This window comes from Eublepharis macularius, chromosome 6 (genome assembly GCF_028583425.1).
Source record: "Eublepharis macularius isolate TG4126 chromosome 6, MPM_Emac_v1.0, whole genome shotgun sequence".
In the NCBI taxonomy this organism is placed as follows: Eukaryota; Metazoa; Chordata; class Lepidosauria; order Squamata; family Eublepharidae; genus Eublepharis; species Eublepharis macularius.
In genome coordinates, this window is record NC_072795.1 from 113,997,948 (window position 1) to 114,022,092 (window position 24,145).

Sequence of the window (24,145 nt, forward strand, 5' to 3'; positions counted from 1 at the left end):
ATTTAGAGTCCTTATCCTTTATTTAAAAAGACTTCTGGGTTGTATTAGCCATAAACTTAAATGTAGAAACGTTTGGTTCTACAATGATTTAAAAATCATCTCTCCATTGTTAATTCCACTAACATTATCTCTGCTCATCTTACCTTTTCTCCTTTTTGTCCAGGAAATCCCTTTGGTAAACAGAAGACAAATAAATCACAAGGTTGTATGTATAGAAGTGGTAGGGAATACCAAACAGTAATATGAACAGAAAATGTTAGCATGAGAACTTACTGGCTGTCCTTTGGGACCAGGTATGCCCTTTGAAGAAAAAAACAAAAAAACCAAGCAAACTTACACTGTGCAATGAACAAAATGAGGTACATGACAAATGTAGCAGCACATGATGTGTAGTCTGGAATAAAATTTTGGAGGTAGTCACAGAGGTATTCTCATGCAAACTGTTTAGGTTTCTTCAAGAAACACATAATCATTGGGCCCATTATATAAGCCCATATCTATATGCCCCAGGCAGGGGAATGGCACCCCATTAGGGACACACAGGCCTGCAACAACACGCAAATGCTGTGGGCTACCCACATGGTAAGCTTGTTTTAAATGTTCTTCTCAAGTGTAGCACTAGCATCATCATAAGTAAAAGCTTTACCCAACATAAGTAAGTCTAAACTGGATCTTAATTTTTGTAGAGTGGAAGAAGGAATTAGATTTGTTGGTTACAAGTTGTGCAGGCCTAGCCTAATGTTTAGATTTAAAAACAAAACCAAAAACCTCATAGTCAATTATTCATTAGATATTAAAAACATGACACCTCAGAAAAACCACATGTGCTTAGAACAAATAAACATATACTATATTAACAGAGCAAGAAGCAGCAGACTGACAATTAATTTGAACAGCAGAATTAAAATTAGAATTGTGAGTTTTTATGCCAAAGCAAGCAAAACCTTGCCAAAACACAACCCTCTAGTATTTGATATATTGCTGGGCAGGATTATTTCATTAATTCAGAGAGTAAGTGAACTGTGTATTATACCCTGTGGTTCACTGTTTTAGACAGAGGGTAAAGTTCTGGCTACAGTGAAAACAAAGGCATAATGAGCAGAACCAAGAATTCAACCACACTAGGAAATGAGATACTTTGCTAGAACAAGCCAGGACACACAGGGTGGCAGCAGAATTAACAAAATTTATAGATTGGGAATAAAGTACGTAGAAGTGGGTCCAGTTTACAAGCAAGATAGGCTAAAGGGCCTGTGTCTGGGTATGCTTTCCAAGTTACTGTCTGGAATAATTTTGTGAACAGTTCATTTTCAAAACCTTATGGGTTCCCTAACAAATAATTCTGGTAAAAATAATGGAGAATGAAAATAGATACCCAAACACAACTTCTTGTTGCTCCACTCCATTAGTATGAAACATCTACCTATTTTCCCCAACCCTATTTTTCTTGAGAAATGATGATAGCACACATTCACAGTTTTGTGAAAAGTAGACGCAGATAAAGTTTTAAAGCCTTTTTTGTGTTAATTATACTGGGGGGGGGGAATCTAGTGAATATGGTCATATTAAAATATTTCAAAATCTGCTGAATATGCTTAATGATTTTTCTTTAAACATTCTAAACAGTCATAAAACCACCTGACTGGCACCCAAATACATTTACTGGGAAGAGTGAACTTGTAGGACCCTTACGATGTTGTGAGATGGGGCCTACTGGACAAGAAGAGAGTACTGAATCTAAGACACATTGCCATTCGATCACTTCCAATGTTGTAGCTTCCTTGTGACATGAAACCTTTTAGGAGTGGATTAGGAATGTCATAGGAAGCCATCACCAGATGGTAAAACCATCAAATGATAGGTTCACTGCATCTGCCATTCACTTAGCAATCCACATCCATTACCTAGGAGTGAACCCCTGTGAAATTCATGTTATTATTAAAATGTACTATTGAAGACAATACATTGGTTCTAATGGTTCACTGTAACTTCATTCTGAGAAGCCTTAAAGTAGGAACAATGAGAAACAGCGAGTGCAAAAAACGTTAATTGGAAATTGAGTTTTCGTAATTCACAGTTACCCATATTCATAGTAAGTAGCATAACTGAAATTCAGACTGAACTATGGAGGTCCAGCCCAGATGTCCTCTTTTTAGAGGACATGCCCTTTTTTTTGATGTCCGAGCTTGTAATGATTTTAAGTGTGGGTGGGTTTATTTAAATGCTTGGTGTGTTACAGGTGAAGAATGGGGAGTGAGAGGGATGAGTGAGTGAGATGATTTGTTGATGACAGAGTATAGGTGGAATTGAGAAGTGCGAGTGGAATGAAATCTGATTGGACAGTAGCAGTACTCTAAGGGCAGAGTGAACTGCAGGGGGTTTTTTAGTTACTGAGCGGAGGAAAATATTCATTATGGGAAAAGCAGGCAAACTGTGTGTGTGCCTGAAAGAGAAAGTCTATGTATATCTGAGTGAGAGATTAATCTATCTAAATCAAGCAAGCTATATGGAAAGTCCTGAATTCTCTTAAAGAAGACCTGTGTGGAAAATTACTTTGTGTGACTGACTCTATGTAAGAAATTTTAAGAACAGATAACTATCTTTGAAACCACCAAGCTTAAGAAACTGTGAAATCAATACGCTTTATGTAATAATAAAAAGTTTATTTTGTTTTATTTCCACCCCAGAGTATATGTGATTTCTATATATCCCAGTCTTATCCTCAAGGCCACATAGTCCCACGAAGGAGCCTAACGTTTGGCACATTATTCAGGGACATGTTAAATTAACTAGTTTAGAATTTAATTCCTGGTGGCAGCATTATCAACCCAGAGGTTGTAAGAACAAGAGAGTTTAAGGTGCAAAATCGAACTATACAATAGAAAGGGAGTTGTGGCAGAGCTTCTTCTTTTTTTTTAATTGATGAAAATGTCCTCTTTTTCATTGGGAAAGCAGCTGGTGTGACAGTGGTCCAGGTCCTGTGAGCAGGTCATCATGAGCCTCGTGCACAGGCTGGTCTTGGCTTGTTTGTCCGCTAACATATCATTTTCAGCATATCACATGGTAGGGACTGATAACGGCACTGCAGACTCATTGTTTCACTTCTAGACAGAGAGATTCTTCGTCCTTGCCCCAGAGGCTTGCCAGACCCAGATGCCTTCCCAGAGGACCTGTGGGAGCTTAGGAAAGAGTGATAATGCAGGGAGTACTGCATTGGTTGCACCATCCACACGTCTGGCTTACCAAGGAGCTTTATCTAGCTTCCTGAGTTTTTCTACCAGTGTCAGGGGCAAAGCCCACTTGCCCACATCTGAAGCTATGGTCTTGCGTTATCTGGTCTCCCCTTGGGGAGCAGGGTCTATAGCCCAAGATCATAAGCTCCCATCTGGTGGCCATCCCCTTTTTAATCAAAGAGGGGTGTTTCCCAGTCCTTCCCAGTCCTTTCCATGTTGACCCATCAAGGGTTGGAAGGGGTATTGCCCAACCCCCACAGACCAGCACTGGCCTGTTACATGGCCCATCCTTGGCAGCCTGGTCAAGTGGCTCCCACTAATCTGCCAGTCTCCATTTGAGGCATGTCTTTTCACAACTGCTTTCACGTTGGCTTTCTTCAGGGCCTTTAGGGTCAGAGACTTGGTGGCTAGCTCTTGCCATGATGCCTCCAGACACGCACTGGAGCTCTGGGACATGGCCTTGCATGGTTCCCGGGTATATATTCACCTCCAGAGGTCCAAAACAGATCAGTTGGGGTGAAGGGCTCATTTTTCCCTTGGGGTCTTCAACGGCATCACTGTGCCCAGTCCACGCACTGTCCATCTACCTGGTGGCCCACCTGCTTGGTAGCAGTTCTCTACTCATCCACGCTACCAACTCCCCTCTCACCTGTTTTCAGTTCATCCTTATCCTCAGGTCTTGCCTGGTGGCCGAGGGCTTCCCTGGCAGCTGCAGACCTCAGCCTTCCTCCAGCACGGATCCAGACAGTGGGCAGATGGAAGTCGGGTGCATATAAGTCATACATACACACTGGGCTCTCTCTTAACCCCTCTTCTTTGTAGTTCCCACGGGTCAGCTGAGGTCGGTGTAGCTCTGTGAGCACAGCATTGTATATTGGGAGAGCCTCAATGTAGCTGGATTCAGATGGAGGAGGCACCTTGTTCTTCAGACACACATCTGCATCAAGTGGATCAGCATAGGGGGATGCAGTGGAATTTCTTCTTCCCTACTGTACTTCAGCATGTGGCTTGGCATGGGCCCCCAGATGCTTGGGCCTGGAGTTATTGTGGAGGACTTGGGGGCCTTTCTGGGATATTTACTGGGCCTACACTTGCTAAGGTCAGACTTGAAATGGTTCTTGTGGAGGGGGACCATCTCGTCTGGGCAGGTGTACTTGACCAGATGGAGGGCAGCCAAAGCAGTGGTGTACTTTGTGGAATTGGTGGGGGCCAAGTTATTTACCATCCTGACTCCTCCTTCCAGATAGAGGCATTGTACCGTCCCGATGGTGTATACCTGTCCAGCTGGGGACAGGGCATTTGGCTTCAGGATATCTAGGACAGGCTGCAGGATTGGTTGCAGCTTTTGGAGCTTTGGCAGGAGCCATTTTGTGGCTTTTGTGGCAGTCTGGCATTGGGTATGGGTCATTTGGTGGGGGGAACACAGCTTGCATGCACTGTTTCCCAGGGGATTCCTTTAAGTGATTTTGGGGTGAGGCTAGATAGGGATAAGCCCAGCTTGGGGGCTGTCAGGTCAACCGTTTAGAGGTATATGACCATGTGGGTCCCACTCGCTGTCATCCCATGGTGCCCCCCTTCAGCAGGCAGACTGGGGGGAGGGGGTCATTGGCTAGCAGGCAGGTCAGCCAATGCTGGTGATCCATGCCCCATTCAATCCCAACGCTCTGTTAAGCTGTAATCAAGTTGTGGCCTTTTTAACTCCACCTGTGGTGTCATGCTTTGCTGATCTGCCTCTAGCCCTCGCCCCTGAAGCTAACCCCACAAATAGTTTTCCATAAGTGTGTGTGTGAGAGAGAGAGAGTGTGTGTACACATGCACTTAAGCCAATCCTCAAAGGTGGGGTGATTTCTACAGCCCTGTTTCATTTGTCAGCAAGTAATTCTTACTTGGTTGGGCATCCAATGAGAAAAAAAAAACTTGTCGGTGAACACTGTCCTCTTTTTTCACCTGCAAAATCTGGTAACCCTATGACCAGTCATCTAAACACAAAACACCATGTATGTTCATCATGATGACCTAAACATGAAGTAATAAATAGTATTGTTCCATCACTTCAAACACACAATTTTTTATGCATCAACAAAATAAGTGAGCATGACAAGCAGCCTCCCCTGACAACCATCTTCTGCCATAAAAAGTAGCACAGGATGGAAAGGAGGGAAGACTGAAGTTCCTCCTACAACTGTGCCATGCTCTCTAGGTTATCCCCCCCCCACCCCAAAATAATTTTTTTTTGAAGGTAAGTTCAGGTCAGATGTGAAATGCAAGTTGGGCTGGAGAATCCCGAATGGAACTCATGTTTCACATTTGTGTGATGAGACTCTACACATACTTGTGACCCCACAAGTCAGCCCTCTCATCTCTACCTTTTAATAGACTAGGGAGCTTCCAAACCCAATAGGGCTGCCAACCTCCAGGTGGTGGCTGGAGATCTCCCAGAATTACAACTGATCTCCTGACTACAGATATCAGTCCCTCTCGAGAAAATAGCTGTTTTGGAGGGTGGATGTTATGGCATTATGCCCCACTGAGGTCCCTCCCCTCCCCAAACTCTGCCCTCTCCATGCTCCACCCCCCAAATTTCCAGGAATTTCTGGACCTGTTGCTGGCAACCCTAAGACCCAAACTAGTATATCAAGTACACACATTTGTATTAAACTTGTATTACCATTTCTCCCTTTGGTCCAGGCTGCCCCTAAATAGAAAGGAAAGATGATTCAGATGTAAGCATTTTAATAACTAGGTCTAGGAGCTACTTTGAGCCCCTGTGACTATTTTATAATCTATTGATTTTCACATAATTATTAAGTGGTGCTTCTATATCTGTTTCTTGATTCTAGAATCTGCCTCCAAATAGACACCGTGGATTGAATGTTCTGCCATATGTGAAGAATGTGTGACTGTTTGATATGCTATGAAGTTCAGAAGTTTTTTTTTAATACTAGTGTGTTATCAAAATAGAAAAGAGTCCAGTAGCACCTTTAAGACTAACCATCTTTACTGTAGCATAAGCTTTCGAGAACCACAGTTCTCTTCATCAGATGAGACAAAGAGCTGTGGCTCTCGAAAGCTTATGCTACAGTAAAGATGATTAGTCTTAAAGGTGCTACTGGACTCTTTTCTATTTTGCTACCACAGACTAACACGGCTAACTCCTCTGGATCTATGACCCGTATGTTCTCGAGGAATATACATTCTTTTATTTATAACAGAAAAGACCACAGCTCCCTATCCTAAACACAATCAACTATCAAAATAATGAAGCTGAAAAGGAATTGTTTTGAACAGAACATGAAATGATTGATGTGCTGGGTCGATGATGATCCCGAGAAAGACTTGGCATTGTAATATGAGAGAACTGACCGAAGCTGTATGTAATTTAAAAAAGGGAGTTGAAAATCTGTTCTACAGGAAGAACATATATTTCCACTGGTGTGATAGCACACCTAATTTTGCAGAGGGAGGAGGGAAGTATGAGCTTCTTTTCTGAATAAGCACAATAACAGGAAGCATGCCTCGCTTGTGCGTCCTGTTTCAGCATTTTGAGTAATGTATGCTTTCTCTGCATTTACCTGTTTATGTCTATAAAGGAAAGGCAGAATATTTATGTTTTCATATTAAAATGAAACCCACAGTATAAAGGAGATTAGGTACCTATACAGAAGGTGGGGGGGCCCTTATATTCCAATCCATCTTGAGCAGATAATAGGCACCACTTTAATGCTTAGAAAATACAACCCACTAATCAGCGTCCCTTGATGTATGCTGCTCTATTTTCCTGTTGTTTTAAATGTACCCTGCTGTATTTCTGCACTAGAATAAATTATACCACTCTGTCAAACGCGCCATATTTGATTTTTTTTTTTAAAAGACAGTAAGAAGACAGCATAAATTGACAACTCTTAAACTATTTGTGACACCTGATTTTTTGGCATTTTGCTCACCATTTCCGTTTAATACATGTTTAATACATAACGTTTCTAACTAATTACTTAGAAGTTAACATTTTAAAAGTTTCATGGGTGAAGACTGTCAGATCAAAAAGGTGAAATAGAACAAGAATGAAAAATGCTTCACTTACTGGTTTGCCATCTAAACCAATTGGGCCCTAAGAAAGAAAGAAAAAACATCAAGAATGGACTGAAATAGACAAGCTATTTAGAGTGTGTTTATGCAACCTACAACCCGTAGTCCTAAGAAGTCTAGCAGTGCAATCCTAAACAAAACCACATCTTTCTAAGTCCATTGAAGTCAATGGAATAAAGGTTCCTCATTGTTCAATTGCATCTGACGAAGAGAGCTCTAACTCTCGAAAGCTTATGCTACAATAAAATTGGTTAGTCTTAAAGGTGCTACTGGACTCTTTGCTATTTTGCTACTGCAGACTAACATGGCTAACTCCTCTGGATCATTGTTCAACTGTTTCACAGAGTGCAATCAAGGACTGGAAAAGGTTTAAGTAGTAAATTACACTATTTCTCATTTCTGTTGCTAAAGTCTAAAGGTAGTAGTTCTTTTTTTAAAATGCTAGATCTGAGCAGCATTAATTATTTGCAGTTCCTTTAAATAACTTGCTTGATTCTCAGTTTACAAAATAGATGAGTTATTTTAACTTAAATTATGTTATTTTAACTTTTAAATACCTTTAACATTCCATTCACCCCTGCTTCATTTAGGTGAAAATGGGTACTGGTGGAACATTACAGGAACCATGAAGATAATGTACTTACTAATAACAATTAGTGTGGGGGGGGGAATAGGAGGAAGTCGTGTATTTATCAAAACATAAAAGATTCTGGTACCTTAAAGATGAGCAGAACTTTTATGAACCACTTCATCAGATTCAAGTGGACACTAGTCCATAAAATCTTATGCAATTTGCCACAAGATTCTTTTTGGGTACTGTACCAGACTAATAATGGTACCCCTATAGAAGCATTTATCAAGGGCCCTTAAGAACTTGGGATATAGGTGTTATGGGTGGGGAATCACCTAAGCTCAAATTTTCCTTGGAAATTGCACAGACTCCAAATTGCTTGATATTTTGGCTGCCTTTTATCCACTAACCAGAAGAAAAGTTTAGACATTAGTAACAGTTAAACAATCTGAGGCAACGTGTTCGAAAACAATATGTTTAGATAATGCAAACACAGAATGAATTAAGGAACATCGTTTTTACCTTACATTCTTAACAATGACAGAAGTGCAAGCTAACTCAAACAACTCTGTAGATTTTACATAATATATTTTTTTGCATTATTTGTTACCAAATGAGATGATATATTTGAAAAAAATAAGGTAACAAAAATCAAAGAACTGAATGAAATAGCAACACTTTTTCCGATGATGTATTGCAGGCCAACCATTTTTAGAACAGCTGCAATGAGAGGTGTTTAGTCTTAGCAATGCTATAGTTGGAAATATATCATTCATATATAATGGCATGTGTTAACAGTTCCACTTACTGGAAACCCGGGAAAACCTCTTGTTCCAGGCTGTCCCTGAATAGAAAGAAGCGGAAAAGGAGATTAGAAGAAACAGACGATGCAGCAAAATGTGTGACCTAATCACTCCATCAGGCCACATGATTTCCTACTCTCCATCATCTGCCAGCTGAAAATAGGTCCGCTTGTTTTACATGACCAGATGGCCCCTAACATAAGAAAGCAAGTACCACAAGTAGCATTCCTATAGTTTCTAGAAGCTAGCACACTGGACTCTAATTCTGAATAGATATTTTCCCACCAAGAAGACTACATATCAAGCAACACAATTTTTTTTTCAGTGACTCACTGAAGTATAGCCCCTAGCAATATTTTTCAGGATTACAGACCTTAGATCTGTTGGGATTTAGCAAGTGTTTCCATTTCAGTCACAAAAGAGTTAATCTGTTTGTGTTACTTAGTTAGTTAAACTTATTTACATGTAACCACTTAAGCCTCCAGTAAGGATTCCTGCCATGGAAAGGGGAGTCTCTAATCTTAATGAAGTACTGTAGAATTAGGATTTTCTATTGGTTGACCTGTTTATTAGGAGGGCAATTAAGTAATGATATATACTGAAGTTTTATTGCTCTTTGTTCAGAGTCTCTCTCTCAGTCAGTCTTAAGATACATTTTACGAGCAAGATGTAGTCAGTCTAGCAATTCCTTATTTTCATCCAATGTAACCCTATTTTTGTCCTTTATGTAGTAAAGTATTCTTACAGAGCTATACTGGAGTGTGTGTCTGTTCTCATTAATTCCAATGCGCAGTCTCTGACTTGAACTCTGCTAATTAATGCTAATTTCCTACAAGACCCCCTCACACATATCAATTCCAATGTGATTGTTGTCAGTTCTGTGGTTGCTGTCATGTTGTTGTGCATGCATGGAAGGACATCCATTTATGTTGTTCAGCTGTAGGACAAATGATAGCATTCTTAAGGGGGGGACATTGTGTACATGGTAAGTTATAAACTTACCTTGAAGCCAAACCATGTGAGCATACATCTTTTCTCATCAATATGGGAACAACTGCAGAAGCTATAGCAACCCTATCCAGCAATTGTACAAGTAAATAGGGCTGGTTCAATTTGTATTTGTATATTTGGAATGAATTATTGGCATTGGCAATGCTCTACATATATTTATGTTGTTACAGCTGGTTGTGATTTGTTATAGATTAATAAAGAAAAAATTAAGATGTAATGTGAATGTCCTCAATTAACTTCCCATATTGTGTGCTTGGGGAGGGAGGTTGATAATTTTTTTATCAAGTGTGTCCAGTATTTTTGTTGGAACCATCTGGCAACCCTAGCAACAAGTCTTGAGAGGCTTTTCACTACATGAAAAAATGGCTTCTCTGAAGGGTGGACTCTATGGCATTATACCCTGCTGAGATCCCTCCTCAAACTCTGTCCTCCCGAGGCTGCACAGCCTGAGTAGGCAACCCCTATACCTGAAGCACAATATATTGACAGTTGGGGAGTACAGGGTAAAGGGGGGAATAGTCTGCTCAGGTCCTTAAAACATAGTATTCTGAAAGAGATGATATGGGTGTGAGGAGATTTTTAAAACTGTGTTGTCCTCTCACCAGTTTATCATCCCAACTTCTTCCCTCTAATACTGAAATTCATGATAGCAATAAAATAAAGAGAAGCACAATTCTGCATACTGGAATGACTCCCCAAACATGCAGAAAAATACCATCAAGTAACAAAAAATAACTCCTTCCTTTCTATATGACCTGACTGGAATTGAGGATGCTTATTGCTTTTGAATATTGAGAACAGTTTTGCCTGTTAAAATGGGGGGGGGGGGCAGAGGTGGGAAAGGGAAACAGGTCTGCTAGAGCCCATAACAGCTTTTTAAGGAAAGCACCCCTCAATTTCCCCCTCCTTCCAAGTCCATAATTCTATAAGCTTTTAAGAACTTGGATCACTTTAACATTAAAAGGGGGAGAATGAAGGGGAATTAGGACTGCAGGGCAAGTGCTTCCTCCAATCCTAATTAATCACAGATTGCAGAGTTCTTTAAACTATGAAGAGGGCATTGCCCTCAAAAGCTTATACCACCTGGGTTTGGGGGGTGGGGGTGGTAGAGGATGTACGCCAATTTCCATCACTATCCTGTACTTCCAACTGTCTTGGGACCATTCAGGTCTCGGCTTCCTGCTTAGCTCACCCTGAAGCTCAGTATCCACACCAATTGTTCTACCAAGTCATTCTCCTGTAATTGTGTATTTCCTTCCTCCCTCCCTTCTTCCCCTCCCTTCCCATAATAATTATTCAGAGGCCTCCAACTTGCTTACAGCTACGCCTTCCCAAAGCTCCTGTTTTTGGTTCAGTTTCTTTTCAGCTCATTTCACCAACTGCTACTAGTGGTGGCTAACTGCTACTAGTTCTTGGTTTTGTGATGTAATAATGACATTTAAACTGGCCAATCAGAACAAAACTCCAAGTTAGACTCACCAGCCAAGTTGTAACAGCTGGTGCAAGGCCTGAGCAAAGAAGCTGAAGTTTTACTCCCCAAATTGTATAAGTATGGGTTTAGATCTGATACACATCAATACTCTGGTGTATCTGGAAAGAATAAAGTTGGGTGGGGAAGAGTATGTGTTTTCCAATTTTCCTTCAACTGTACTTCAGCTACTGTCACTCAGTCTTGTTTCACATGAATAATGGGAAATGGAGAAGCCTAAGTAGCATTGCAGAAGGGTTCACTCTGAATCCCAGACAGTTTGTCTGAAGTTTCTGAATCAATTACATGTGTGTTACAGGCTCACTCACCAGTCCATTTAGTGCAGTTTGCAGCGCCTGGGATAATTTTACAGGAATTCTTGACATAACGCCATAAACTGTCATAAAATGAGGCATTTCATGCTGGTCAATCAGGTGTGTAATATATACAGAGCCTCAAAAATGTGATCTTTTCATCTATATTCCACATTTCTCACCAATGGAAACCCAAAGCGGTTAATCACACCACTCTCCCCTCCTCTACTTATCCTCATATGTTAGGCTGAGAGAGGGACAGGCCCAAAGTCACCCAGTGAGCTTCTATGGTAGAGTGGAGAATAGAACCTGGTTTTCTCAAATCCTAATCTTGACACTGTAGCCATTACATGACACTGGCTCTCAGACCTGTTTGTCTAGAGTTCATATTTCCTCCTTATATTACCCATGAAGAAATAGTTGTTGGCCAGAACGGATCTAAATAAGGATGGGATGCAACACCAACAGAACGATTTGTACTTTGTATGATAATTTCCATTAATCCATTCTTGTTTGTTCCATACATATAGCTAGTTAAATGCTTTCAATGACTACTGCACTGGAAGCTAATATTAAGGCTTACCTCTCAAGTGCACCTGTGTATCTTGAGCAACACTGTCTCTTTTACTAGGAACATTGAACTCACAACTTTGCAGGTATGGATTGAATTTTCAAATTCTGCAAAAATTTAGGGTTTGGAAACATGCCACGTGTGAAATGTGTGTGTGTGTGTATAACTGAAAATATGCTTTCTGGGAATTTCAGAGATACTTTGCCAGGATATGTTACCAAATTATATAAACAGCTCATTCATTTCTTTTGCTCATATTGTTGTAAAAATGTGCCCTGATTATGCCAAATGGCCCTTCCCTTTTAGGTTTCTATAGAGCCTTACATTTGGTGATAGACAAGGAGTTCTGAGATGTGGCTGTGTAGAGAGTCACTTTGAGAATGCAAGGTACACATTTAAACAAATAAACTTGTTCAATCAATATATCAAGTACATTAACAGAAATTACCAAAACATCATAACTGTCCTCTTTACAAGAAAACTTACCCCATAGAAGGGTCTTTGGAATTCCTTAAAAGTTAAACAAGTAGAGGCTCCCTTATTTGACTAATGGTGAAAGCGTATAAAAGGTTGTTCTGAGATCTGATTCAAAGACAGTAGCCGTAAACCATCAGGCCATATACTATACATGTGATTTTGGGCAAGTTGCTTATATTTAGCTTGTTTGTTTGTTTGTTATTTTTAAAAAAGATGGGGCACTGCAATTCCTTGTATTGGTTTAGTGGGTCCCCAGAAGGGGTTAAATGTGGGTTCAGTTTATAAAGACCAAAAGTCATTGGTCTAAGATACATAACAAAGGAGCAGCTGTATTACAGCCATTCTAGTGGTGAAAGTAGCGGCCAAGTGCTTCGGCTGCTTTCTAAGGCAGCCAATTAACAAAAGACATTAACAGTGAACATGTTTTAAACATATTCAGAAACTTGCCAGACCTGTTGAGCCTCATGGTTGCTCCATATTAAGAGAGAATGCACCTTAGAAAACATCTTCCATGCAGTTGCAGCTACATACTGCCAGGAAAGGCTAGTAGAGGAGGATAAGCTGCCCCTGGGGGTGCCTGTTCTTGAGGAAATCCCTAATTTTAAAGTAAACCTAGAGTTCCCTAGAATAAAATCTGAACGCCACTGTTCTAAGGGGTATCCTTCACTTCTTCACTTCATATTACTGAAGAACTTCCACAGGCTATAGAATGAACACCAAAATCTTTTCAACATCCCTTACAGAATGCCAATGTTTCAAATTGCTTCAGTTAGCATGAGGTATTTTTAAAACACAGAATGCTAGTGTAACTGAATTAGTCCTTTTTTTAAAAAAAGGCTTTTGATGTTTGGTAATATTTGCTCTGGCAGAAACATATAAAACTACTTGGCCTTGTTGGCCTGGGACCAAAAAAAGATGATTGACTATTAATTGTATGGCCTATCCACTCTACAGCTTTCTAAAAGAGGAAGAAAGCAGAGGATCTCACTAATAAATCTCACAGTGTTGATCTTGGTTTGACCATTGCTGTGGGCAAAAAAGTGCTAAGAAAAGATTAAATGAGGAAACCCGGAAAGGGTGCAACTTGGCCTCTGATACCTTCCTTGTAAACTGCTCGGCTGCTCATTTTAGCTGTTTGGGACAATAAAAGGCCAGAGCAAAAGTTCATCCATTAGAGATTCCAAGAAGCATTTAGCTTTCTCTTCCTCAAATGTTGTTTGTATCAAGTTCTCAAGAACTGAACTCTGGGAACTGCCAAATTGGGGAGAGCATCTGTTTCTGCCATGCTCAGCACGGTGCTTTGTTCAAGCCAGGACACCAAAGTAACATTATGCAGCTGAAAAACTCTGGAAGTGCAATTGCTAACATCATCTTGCCTCCAAAAGACTGTCTGGAATCTATTTGTCATCTCACATCTGTCTAAAGCATGCTGTTATTCCTATGTTCCCTGCATGTCTTTGCTATCAAGGTGCTCCTTAATTCTTATCACCAAGTCACCATTAAACTAAACCATCTTTGCAATTGATTTGGAGATGAAGAAAGAAAAAAAGTGTTTTTGCTTCCACCACTGATTAGTTCCATCCCAGTATAGCTTAAGAGAATATTCTGCAATAAGTCGTCTCAAGATACAGACAACACTTGCTTTGACTTTATAGAGATGGCTCTCAAAGACTGGGCCAGAAATGACAGGTCACAAGAGGCTTATGAACAGATCGGCAGATTATTAGCGGTGGCGCCACCAGGAATGGACTCTGGAGTGGAAATCCAGGGGTCCACCTTAGTGGTGGGGGGAGCAGGCTGCAGCTTTGTATCTGTGTTACTATTTATAGGGCCATTAAGTTCTTACTTAACAACGGTCAGAATTGTCAGGTCCAAAGACCTGCACTGATTGTACCTGGAATTACAGTGTGATTTTATGCCTTTAGTACATTGATAGCTTGTCATTATGGTGAAATCGTATGCAGAATTATCCCAGTTTGAGCCAGTGGAAATCAATGGGCTTAGACTGGAGTAATTCTACACGGGACAGAACTGTCAGTTGTGCAATGGAGAAAAATCATGGACCACACTTCCGAAGAAGGTGCAGTGATAGGTCTGTTGATTTCTGCAAGCTTAAGCATGCCTAACTCTGTGTTGAACTGTGCCCACTGACTGGTAACATGTGAATACTGTTGACAGGTAGTTAATAAACAGCTATAAATCAGTCTGCTTTTCATTTCAGTCAATATATCAAAATGCGGAAAGAAACAGATCTCAAATGGGACATATGCCTAAGTTAAAGCAGTAGTAAGAGCTTCCATAGTCCTGGCTAGTAACCAATTTTCCTGTTTATATTTGCCAGGCCAAGTTGAAATTATGCATTCCCCCAACAGGCTCATTCTTGATTTATAAAAACAATATATATGAAGCTGCCTTTCACTTAGACAAGCCGTTGGTGCATTCAGAGTAGTCATGCTTTCTCTAACTAGATAGCTGTGGCTCTCCATGGCCTTAGTCTAGACTCTTTTCCAGCCTTCTTACCCAAGATCCTTAGAAGCCAAGGATTAGGCCTGGGACAGTCTGCCTTATGAGAAAAAAGAATTCTACCATTCAGTTCTGGCCTTTTGCTCTTGTTCAGAGGCGGGCAGGGAGGGGAAGTATGCCTGAGTTTTAAAATAGTGTTAAGTGATAAAACACAAATGACTTCATTTTAGTTTAAGAGGATACCAGATTCTAAAAATTCTTCAGATGTTTTGCCTGAGAAGCCCTACAAACTCATTTAGAATTTCACTGCAGACAAAATTCCTGGAGTAATACTAACGGGTAGAAATTTTTCTCTTATATTTTGAATGCTGTGAACTAGAGAGGTTGTTGTTGAGAGCAATATAAATAAAAACACTTAGAAAGCAAAAATGTTCCAGCTATATTTAATAGGGTTGAGAGAGCAGCTGAATTTCACAGGCCACAAAGGGAAAATGTGGGGAATAATGTGGTCCACCTCAGGGTGGTGCCTTCAGAAGAAGCAACATCGATAGTTTAATATGAGGCCAGAGAACTCTATTAGCCCTATTTAGACTGCTAAAGGAATTATCCCACAAAACATACTCTTTCATCAAGACTGTTCCTTCCTCCTCTATCTCCACATTTGCTATCCACCAGCTTGTACAACAGAAACCAGGTGGTCTCAAAAGAAACTCAGTCTGCTTCTTATTAGACACACTTGCCAGGGGACCTTCAAGAGATAATTGGGAAACCAGAAGTCACAACAGTCTAAGGTATTGAGATCCTTTTCATTTGACCCATACCTCCTGATGCAAAACAAAAGTTCTCTGTGTTCTTCAACCTGCCAGGTTAAGAGTTTTGCTCTTTGCACAAAAAGTAGTTTCTAGGAAACTGACAGAATCTTTTTCTAGCATGATACACTGGGAATTGGTGGACAGCTTGAACACCCCAAGGCAATAAAATGAAGTGATTCCTTATACCCTTTGCACTAGCCTTTCTAATACCTTGGGAGCTCCATTTTAGTGAAGTTAGCAATAAGCTTCTGCAACAGTGGTCTACTTTTTTTTCTGCCCAAGGTGAAAAAGATGTTGGACATACTTTCTCTCTCTCTCTTACCTAATTTCTTTTCAGTCCCCTCTTGTTAACTACAACAATGCAGAAGCTCCTAAAAGATGGTACTAAGCCCTGGGCATAGTCTTCCTAAAATACTCCTGAGCAGCATCACCAAGGACTAGCTCAGAGATGCTTTTCCTATTGTCACTGTTAGTTTCTTGATTGATTTGTCCAAAATCAACTGGTCTATTAGACCTATGTGCAATATATAGGCGAGAAATTATCTTGGGGATGCCTACCCCATCCCCAACAGCCATTACTGCAAAATTTAGATCCAGTGAGGTTATGGCCCACAACCAGCCCAAATTCACTGCTCATGTCATGGCCTTGAGAACACATCATGCTTGGACCAGCCATGAACTTGTGCAGTTGGATAGAAGCATCCCATTTTTCCCCAAGTGGCATAAGTCATTTGTCTTCTGGGGGAGTGCACCCCCCCAAAATTCCAGGAAATCCAAATCCAAGTTTCAAGGATCTCAAAAAAAACCCCAGAATTCCTGAAATCCAGGAAAGATTCTCTGGTCTGTTTAAGACACATAAGAGAATCCCAGATTTATTTGGCCATTATTCCCAGATTTACCTGGATTTATCTGGGGTCTGGATCCAGGTTCCCAGATCGGATGCTGGATTCTCTGATTTGATTCGAGAAACCAGATTTAAAATCTGGCTTTCTCCCCTAAATCCTGGATCCAGATTGTTCTACAATTCATGTTACCACAGCAAGTTGCATAAAAGCAATTTACAGTTTAAAGTAGATATAAGGAGGAGCCAAACAAAGAAGACTTCTTGCTTAAAGACAAGGGTGTGTACTGTGCCAAAGTGGAGTGGGCTATTCTGTTAGAACCAGAAAATATCTCCTTCCATTTTAAATATATGAGGGAAAGCCAGCTTTAAAAAAAAAATTCTGAGACTGATGTGCTTTCTCACCAATATACTCTGCAATTTCAGTATAAAAACAAATCTGGCCACTGATGAAAACCACATCATATAAAGTTACAGGCCTTTCTGAAATGATCCCAGTAATATAGCCTTTTTTTGTCTTTTTTTGCTATTTGTCCACACCCTGCAACATTAAAAGAGAGAGAAGAGAGAAAAAGGCAGCTTACCGGAGGGCCACGGGGACCGATGATAGACATGCCAGCTTCTCCTGGGGCTCCCTGCAGAGAGCAAAACAGCAAGAAAGAAGCAGAAGGCATGTGTGAAAAAGAAGATTGAAATAAGATTGGAAAGTAGATTGGAAGGAAGGAAGGAAGGAAGGAAGGAAGGAAGGAAGGAAGGAAGGAAGGAAAGATTGTAACAATATGTAATAACACTAAGCATCAAACTGAAGGTTTATAATAAAATAGTCAAGTGAATAACCACAGCATGTTGAAAGAAAAAAATGGATTTGGCCAAATAAATGATGACAGAAAAGCATAATCTCACCATGTAGTCTACAAATACTATTATGCAATGCCAGGTTTGCCTTATTTCTAGTTATCATTCTTGGCCTCATCTCCCCTAATCAGGGGGATTTAGTATAAGTAGAAGTTAAGCTACCATATTTTGTAAGAGGCTGTAGGCATTCCAAAACAAAGGCAGTCCTCTCAGCACACACTTTTTGGTTTGTTTGGGCAATGCATATTCTATAGGATCTCTAATTTTGACAGCACCAATAGTCCTGCAGCATTATTTTTTTTTGAAAAATTGAAATTGCAATTCTGCTACAGGGGGGGAAATCAAATTTAGTTAATTGCATTCTGCTAGAACAAAACTTTGGTAACAAGGTTAACACATTGGTCCTGGGTCGTCCTGGATCTTGCTGAGGTTTAGCAATTTTGGTGTTCAGTAAAATAAGAGTCCAGTAGCACCTTTAAGACTAACCAACTTTTTGCTATGTCTTTAGACTATCTATAAAACATTTATGCCAGTTCTCTCTTAATATCTGACATTCATTAAACTTGATCTATTTAGTCCAAAGGTTTTCCCACTGATTCATATGTATATTTTCTCCAAAATTTTGTATCCATTTTGTCATACATTTTTTAATTTGCTCTGTTTCAGTGTTATATTGTAATAATGTTTTATAAATTTTTCCCAATAGGTGTCTTAAATCTCCAGTGATTAATTGTTCAAAACTCATTTACTTTCTTAGTCGGTCCCCTTCTTTAGCTATTTGTTCTTTCAATTTTGATACCATTTGATAATATAATAACCACGGAGTGTTTTTTTCTTAATCTTGAACTGATTGCCAAGATTTGATTGTCCCTTGTTTATCCATCATATTCTCATAGGTTATATGGTCAATTTTCTTTCTTATATTGTTATCACAATAAACATCAACTGGGGACATCATTGGCAAGATTGGTGGACTTATCCTATTTCTACACGGAAACTATATTTTTAGTAGGCCATCTCTCAAAATATGGTTGCCATCTTGTTTTTGAATTTTTTTAGTGATTTCTTAATCCATATATAATTATTTATTCCTTCTTTAATATCAATTATCTCCAATTAACATTCCTTTGATATAAATTTATAATTCAGTCTGACACTCAGACTAATGCGGCTGCTTGGCAATACAATTTAATATTTGGTACAGCTAACCCTCCTCTTTTTTATCCTGTAATACTTTAAATCTTATTCTTGGCTTCTTTCCACTCCATAAAAATGTTTATCATTTTCTGTCATTTTTAAAGATCTTTTCATTTATATAGATAGGTAACATTGAAACAAAAAGGTCAACTTTGGGAATATATTGGGCTAATTTGAGCCCGTTATGTTGGAGATCTTGTAAGCAGGAAGACATGGCTCTACATATGTGGTGGGAATGCCATCTGGTTCAGGATTTTTGGAAGGTGGTTCATAAGGAGATAGCCAACATGGTGGGTCTTTCATTGCCATATTCTCTGGAATTTTGGGGCCAATTCTCTGCTTGATAAAAATACTAAATCTCTAGTTTCAATATTGGTTGCCTCTGCTCACCTGGTTATTGCAAGGAACTGGAAATCGCTCACAGGACCATTGCTCAAAAAATGGTACCAGAAAATCTGGGAGCAATATTTAATGGGTAGGATTATGCATAATCCGTTCTTTGGGGACTTATGTATGGTAGTTCCTTTATTCGAGTATGATAAAATATGGAAACCAGTTCTGGATTTTATATGTGCTAAATGTGTAATTCCTTCAATGAAACAAAGTTTAGATATTTGTCCATTGTGATTCTTGGGTTTGTAACAGATTGTGAAATGTAGTTTCTTTTACTGTTTTCCATGGTTTAATTTTATGATTTTTTCCTCTCTGTATCTCATGGTTTTATGGTACCCTTTGGTTTGTATCATTGTTTATATGATTTAATAATTTGCAGTGCAATCCTATGGAGAGTTACTCCAGTCTAAGGCCATTGACTTCAGTGGGCTTAGACTGGAGTAACTGCATAGGATTGCACTGTTAATTATTAAAGAAAAAAAACTTTGGTAATATATTCATTTTGACTCCAGAAATTCTCCCTAACCATGAAATTTTCAACCTTTCCCATCTTTGCAGATCTTTGATAATGTTTTCCCAAACCTTTTGATAATCATCTTTATAAAGACAGTCATTTTGTCCTGTTACATATATTTCCAAATATTTTATCGGTTTTTGAGTAACAACACATTCAGTTATTTTTTCTACCACTTCTTCTACTTTAGTTGTCGCTAATAACATTATCTTTGTTTTCTTTTTATTTAATTTGTATCCAGAATAAATTCCAAACTTAATTATTTGTTCCATTGTATATTTCAGAGAAATATTTGGTTTAATTACTGACATGACATCATCCACAGGTAAAAGTTGATCAGAAGTGATTTACCATTGCTGCCTTCTGCACAGTACTAACCAGGGTTACTGAAGTGTCATTGCTGCTGTCTATGAAACATCCTCTGCCAGTGTCACCTTCCACTACTGCTGCTGCCCAGTAGCTAGCTTTCAAGAATCCCTCCACTTCCATCACCATTGGAACAGTCAATTCTCTTCTGCTGATGTGACCATTGATTCCTGAAGTGCATGGATGTATCTTAGTCTGGTTTCTCAGCTTTGAGTATTCTGCCGTGTATGACTCTACTAGGAGTTTAGACTCTTGACCATGTCTGCACGCTTTACAATATGACTCTCACATTCACTGACACACTCAAAGCCCCACAGCATGTTAAGGTGTGAATCCAAGAGGGGAATACACAACATGCTTTGCAAGGCATATGTTAAGTTTCTGGCCTGATCGCCAATCAATACCCTCTTGCTGGCTTCCTCTCTACATTTATTTCAAAATTGTAATTGATAATAATCTTTCAGTTTATTTCTCTGCTAGATCTCTACCCAAGTCACACATCCCCGAAGCATTTGTTAATATACATGTTTCATGCAGTTAATAAAATTATTTAAGTTTCTTTTGAAAGGGATGCATGAAGGAATGAAACTCAATATAGCGTGGGTATTTTCTTGTTGAGGGAAGGCAGCATGGTATGGCCCAATCTCATCAGATCTTGGAAGCTAAGCAGAGTCTGTACTTGGATCGGTGACCACCAAGGAAGACTCAGCAGAGGAAGGGAATGGCAAATCACCTCTGCTTCTCATTTGCCTTGACAGCCTGTTGCTGGGGTTGCTGTAAGTCTGTTGTGACTTGACATGTCACCCTGACCTGGATACCCCAGGCAAGCTCAATCTTGTCAGACCTTGGAAGCTAAACTGGGTTGGCCTTGTTAGTAATTGGATGGGAGTTCTCCAAGGAAGATGAGGTTGCTATGCAGAGGCAGGCACTGGCAAACCATCTCTGTTAGTCTCTTGCCTTGAAAACTCCAGCCAGGGTTGCTATAAGTTGGTTGATGCAGTTTCCACAATCACCACATTTTCTGTTCATCAGCTGTGAAAGCAAAAGCTAGTGTAGAGGTTGGGAGGCTGAATTATACATGTGGTTCTACTCAGTGAGTGGTGGGGGGAACTTAACCTAACCTTTCTTTTCCCATCTGAATGAACTTCTACTGGCCATTCCGGAATCTGCTTTGTATTCCAGAAGACTTGGTTTCAGCGATGAACATATTAACATTAGTTGGTTTTTCATGGCTCCGGGAACTTCAGGAACACCAGATTAGCACTGAGCTTGTACTGTGACTTCATACACCATCATAATAGAGTTGCAAACCTACAGGTGGGGCCTGGAATTACAGCTGATCTCCAGCTGACAGAGATCAGTTCCCCTGAAGAAAATGGCTGATTTGGAGGATGAACTTTATGACATTTTACCCCTCTGAGGGGTTCCACCTGCAAATCTTTAAGAAGTTTGCAACCTGGAGATGGTAGCCCTGTATACACCTAAGCTGAGTTGGCACAAGGGCTTCTGCATGTGTGGCACTTACATCTTTCTTGATACCCCCTGAACCCTTGGCAGAATGTTTAGAAATCTGGTATGTCCCTGTTTTTTTCTGGGAGCAGAACTGCAACATTTGTTACAAAATTCCTAATTTTCTCCCAAATACTTTTTGTATTTTGAAAGGTTCTTCTCGTGCATTTGTTCTAATGCCTTTCACAATATAATTGGCTCAAGTGGTTCACTGTGTATAATCCCTCATTTTGTAAGTGTCTTGTTGGTTTACTGATAGAACAAAGATCATAACATTTTCCAAAATCATAAATTGTATGTGATTTTCATTCAAGGTCCAAATTTGAAAAGAAACCTTAATCCTTCTAGTTTATTTGAGTAAGCGCCAGTTTGGTGTAGTGGTTAAGAGAGTGGGACTCTAATCTGGAGAACCGGGACTGATTCCTCACTCCTCTACTTGAAGCCAGCTGGGTGACCTTGGGTCAGTCACAGCTTCCTGCTCTCTCAGCCCCACCCACCTCACAGGGTGTTTTGTTGTGGGGATAATAATGACATAGTTTGTAAACTGCTCTGAGTGGGTGTTAAGTCATCCTGAAGGGCGGTATATAAATCAAATGTTGTTGTTGTTATAAAATACGGTGCATAACAGTCACTTATACAGACACATTTTGTATACTATCATATGAATAACAGAGGAACCACCTGTTGCATTTAGTCAATTCTAAGTCAAGAAACCCCAAAACAAATAATGAAAACCATGTAAAATCTTTTAAGACCAACTAAAAGAGCACAAAATGGTGCAAGCTTTCAAGCTCCCTAGAACTAATAATCTGAATGGATATTTTTTGTTGTTTTAGTTATTCTTAAAAGAAAATATACTGCTGGCTTTTGTTTTTGGATTTGCTTTGGTCTAAATTTATAGCTCCTTAAAATGTCAAAATATCCAGGGATGCTTTGCAGAATATATCATGTCATTTTGTCTGTTTTCTTCGCAGCAAGTTGTCAGTCTCTCTAAATAATCAGCTGTTTTGTGTTATTTCCTTGCAGCAGACCTTGTGCAACAAGCATTTTCCTACTTTTTCACAATAAGATGCAACAGCCTCTGAAAACACTGTGCTGCTATCTGACACGCAACATTCTTGTGGCACATGAAAAGCTCTGGTTTTGTTAGGACCAAAATGAAATAAAGGATTTGATATTTTCAGTTCAAGGCATTTGGGACTATCCTTTCCCTCAGTCCAAATAAGGAAAGGACTGATGTAATGTTTTCTCATAATCCGAGTAAAAAAAACTGTACCACAGTATATTGGGGTGGGGTTCTTGCCCCTCCCACCTGCTTTCCTCAGTGATTTTATGAGACTTTCCTCTTAGATTATAGAGGGATTGAACCAAGGTCTGCAATCAGAGAACAATGGATACAGCCCAATAACCAGCATCTGGATCAGGCTGTCCAGGACACAGCTGGTACAGTAAACCACATTTCCACATGGAGGTTTCCTGGCCACACCAAGCACAACTGTCAGCAATGAATAAGGAAAAACAGTTTCAACAATGCCAGAAAAGTCCAGTTGCAGATGTTGAGTTTGCCTGGCTATTCCTATAAATAAGTTCTTGCAATGTTAGTATAAATTACAGTAAACAAATCAAAATCTGTCAACCTTAGAACATGTGTGGGCTCTTTCTACACAGTAAAAAACCCCACCCAGTCATTACTTATTTGCAAATATTAATTTGTATGAAGTATGTTCTTCTAAAATTAGCCATTGACTAGCACAGAGAGTAGGAAGGGATGTGCTTTTTTAAAGCCAAGCACGAGGAGGACTGGGAACTGATTTAAAACCACCCAATTGGCAACCTATTTTTCAGGGCAAAGCCAATGGGTACTGTGAGGTATGTCACTACGTAACAGTTTAGTTCATTATTACAGGGGATTTTTGCCCCGTAAGATGCAAGCAGTGCTTGACAAGTGATGAGCTGAAAAGGGCTGACTCACCTTCTCTCCAAGTTGCCCCTTTAGTCCCTGGGCCACCATTTACAGCAGTCACAGCAACATGCAAGAGAGTGAAGGGGGAGAGAAAGAGAGACACAAACACAGGAGTCAGTGTTAAGGCACACTAAGCCCCACAAACAAAACAGATAGGCACAACCCCACCCCCTTCAAACATGCTTTGTTTAATACACACACACACAAGCACAAAGAAAGGTGACTTTGGTTTCTAATTCCATCCCACTTATTCTACACCTTTAGGAATTCTATATTGCTATTACAGGGAAGAAAAGCTTAGGTTTTGTAGAAAATGCAAAGCATGGAAAGACTGTTCCTGGAATCCACTACTTTAGACTGTAGGTCTGAACTTTAAATTCAAACTGCATTACCAACTATTCCCAATATTTACAAAAAAATCCTTCCCACATGTAGCAAACTATCACATCCAAGCGATAGGGTCCAGCTTAGCTTTTTCTTTGGGAACGGGGGATTTTGTTGGAAGGGAGCATTCATACATGAGACTTCCCAAGCTGAAGTCTAGTTATTGATTTGTTTAGACAGTCTACAGAATCTGAGGAAGGCAGCAGCTGCAGCTGACACTACGAATCAACACCTGAATTCAACAATGGCAAAATAAATGGTATGTGTTAGCAATCAGCTCACAGCGTTAGCTAAGCCAGCCTGGATTTGAGCTG

At 39.8% G+C, this 24,145-nt stretch overlaps 1 protein-coding gene across 2 annotated transcripts in view; it reads right to left on the reverse strand.

Annotated features, from left to right (window-relative positions):
• Nucleotides 1-23,522, reverse strand: part of COL13A1 (collagen type XIII alpha 1 chain) — a 158,496-nt gene extending 134,974 nt beyond the window's left edge. For both annotated transcript variants that reach the window (XM_054983302.1, XM_054983303.1), the window contains exons 1-7: nucleotides 23,457-23,522; nucleotides 17,235-17,285; nucleotides 8,699-8,734; nucleotides 7,315-7,341; nucleotides 5,902-5,928; nucleotides 274-300; nucleotides 144-170 (exon numbers count right to left, since the gene is read on the reverse strand). In XM_054983302.1, the coding sequence (XP_054839277.1) occupies nucleotides 144-170; nucleotides 274-300; nucleotides 5,902-5,928; nucleotides 7,315-7,341; nucleotides 8,699-8,734; nucleotides 17,235-17,285; nucleotides 23,457-23,495 (234 nt within the window). In that variant the 5' untranslated portion in view covers nucleotides 23,496-23,522. The remainder of the gene's footprint in view (nucleotides 1-143; nucleotides 171-273; nucleotides 301-5,901; nucleotides 5,929-7,314; nucleotides 7,342-8,698; nucleotides 8,735-17,234; nucleotides 17,286-23,456) is intronic.
• Between the last annotated feature and the right edge of the window lie 623 nt (nucleotides 23,523-24,145).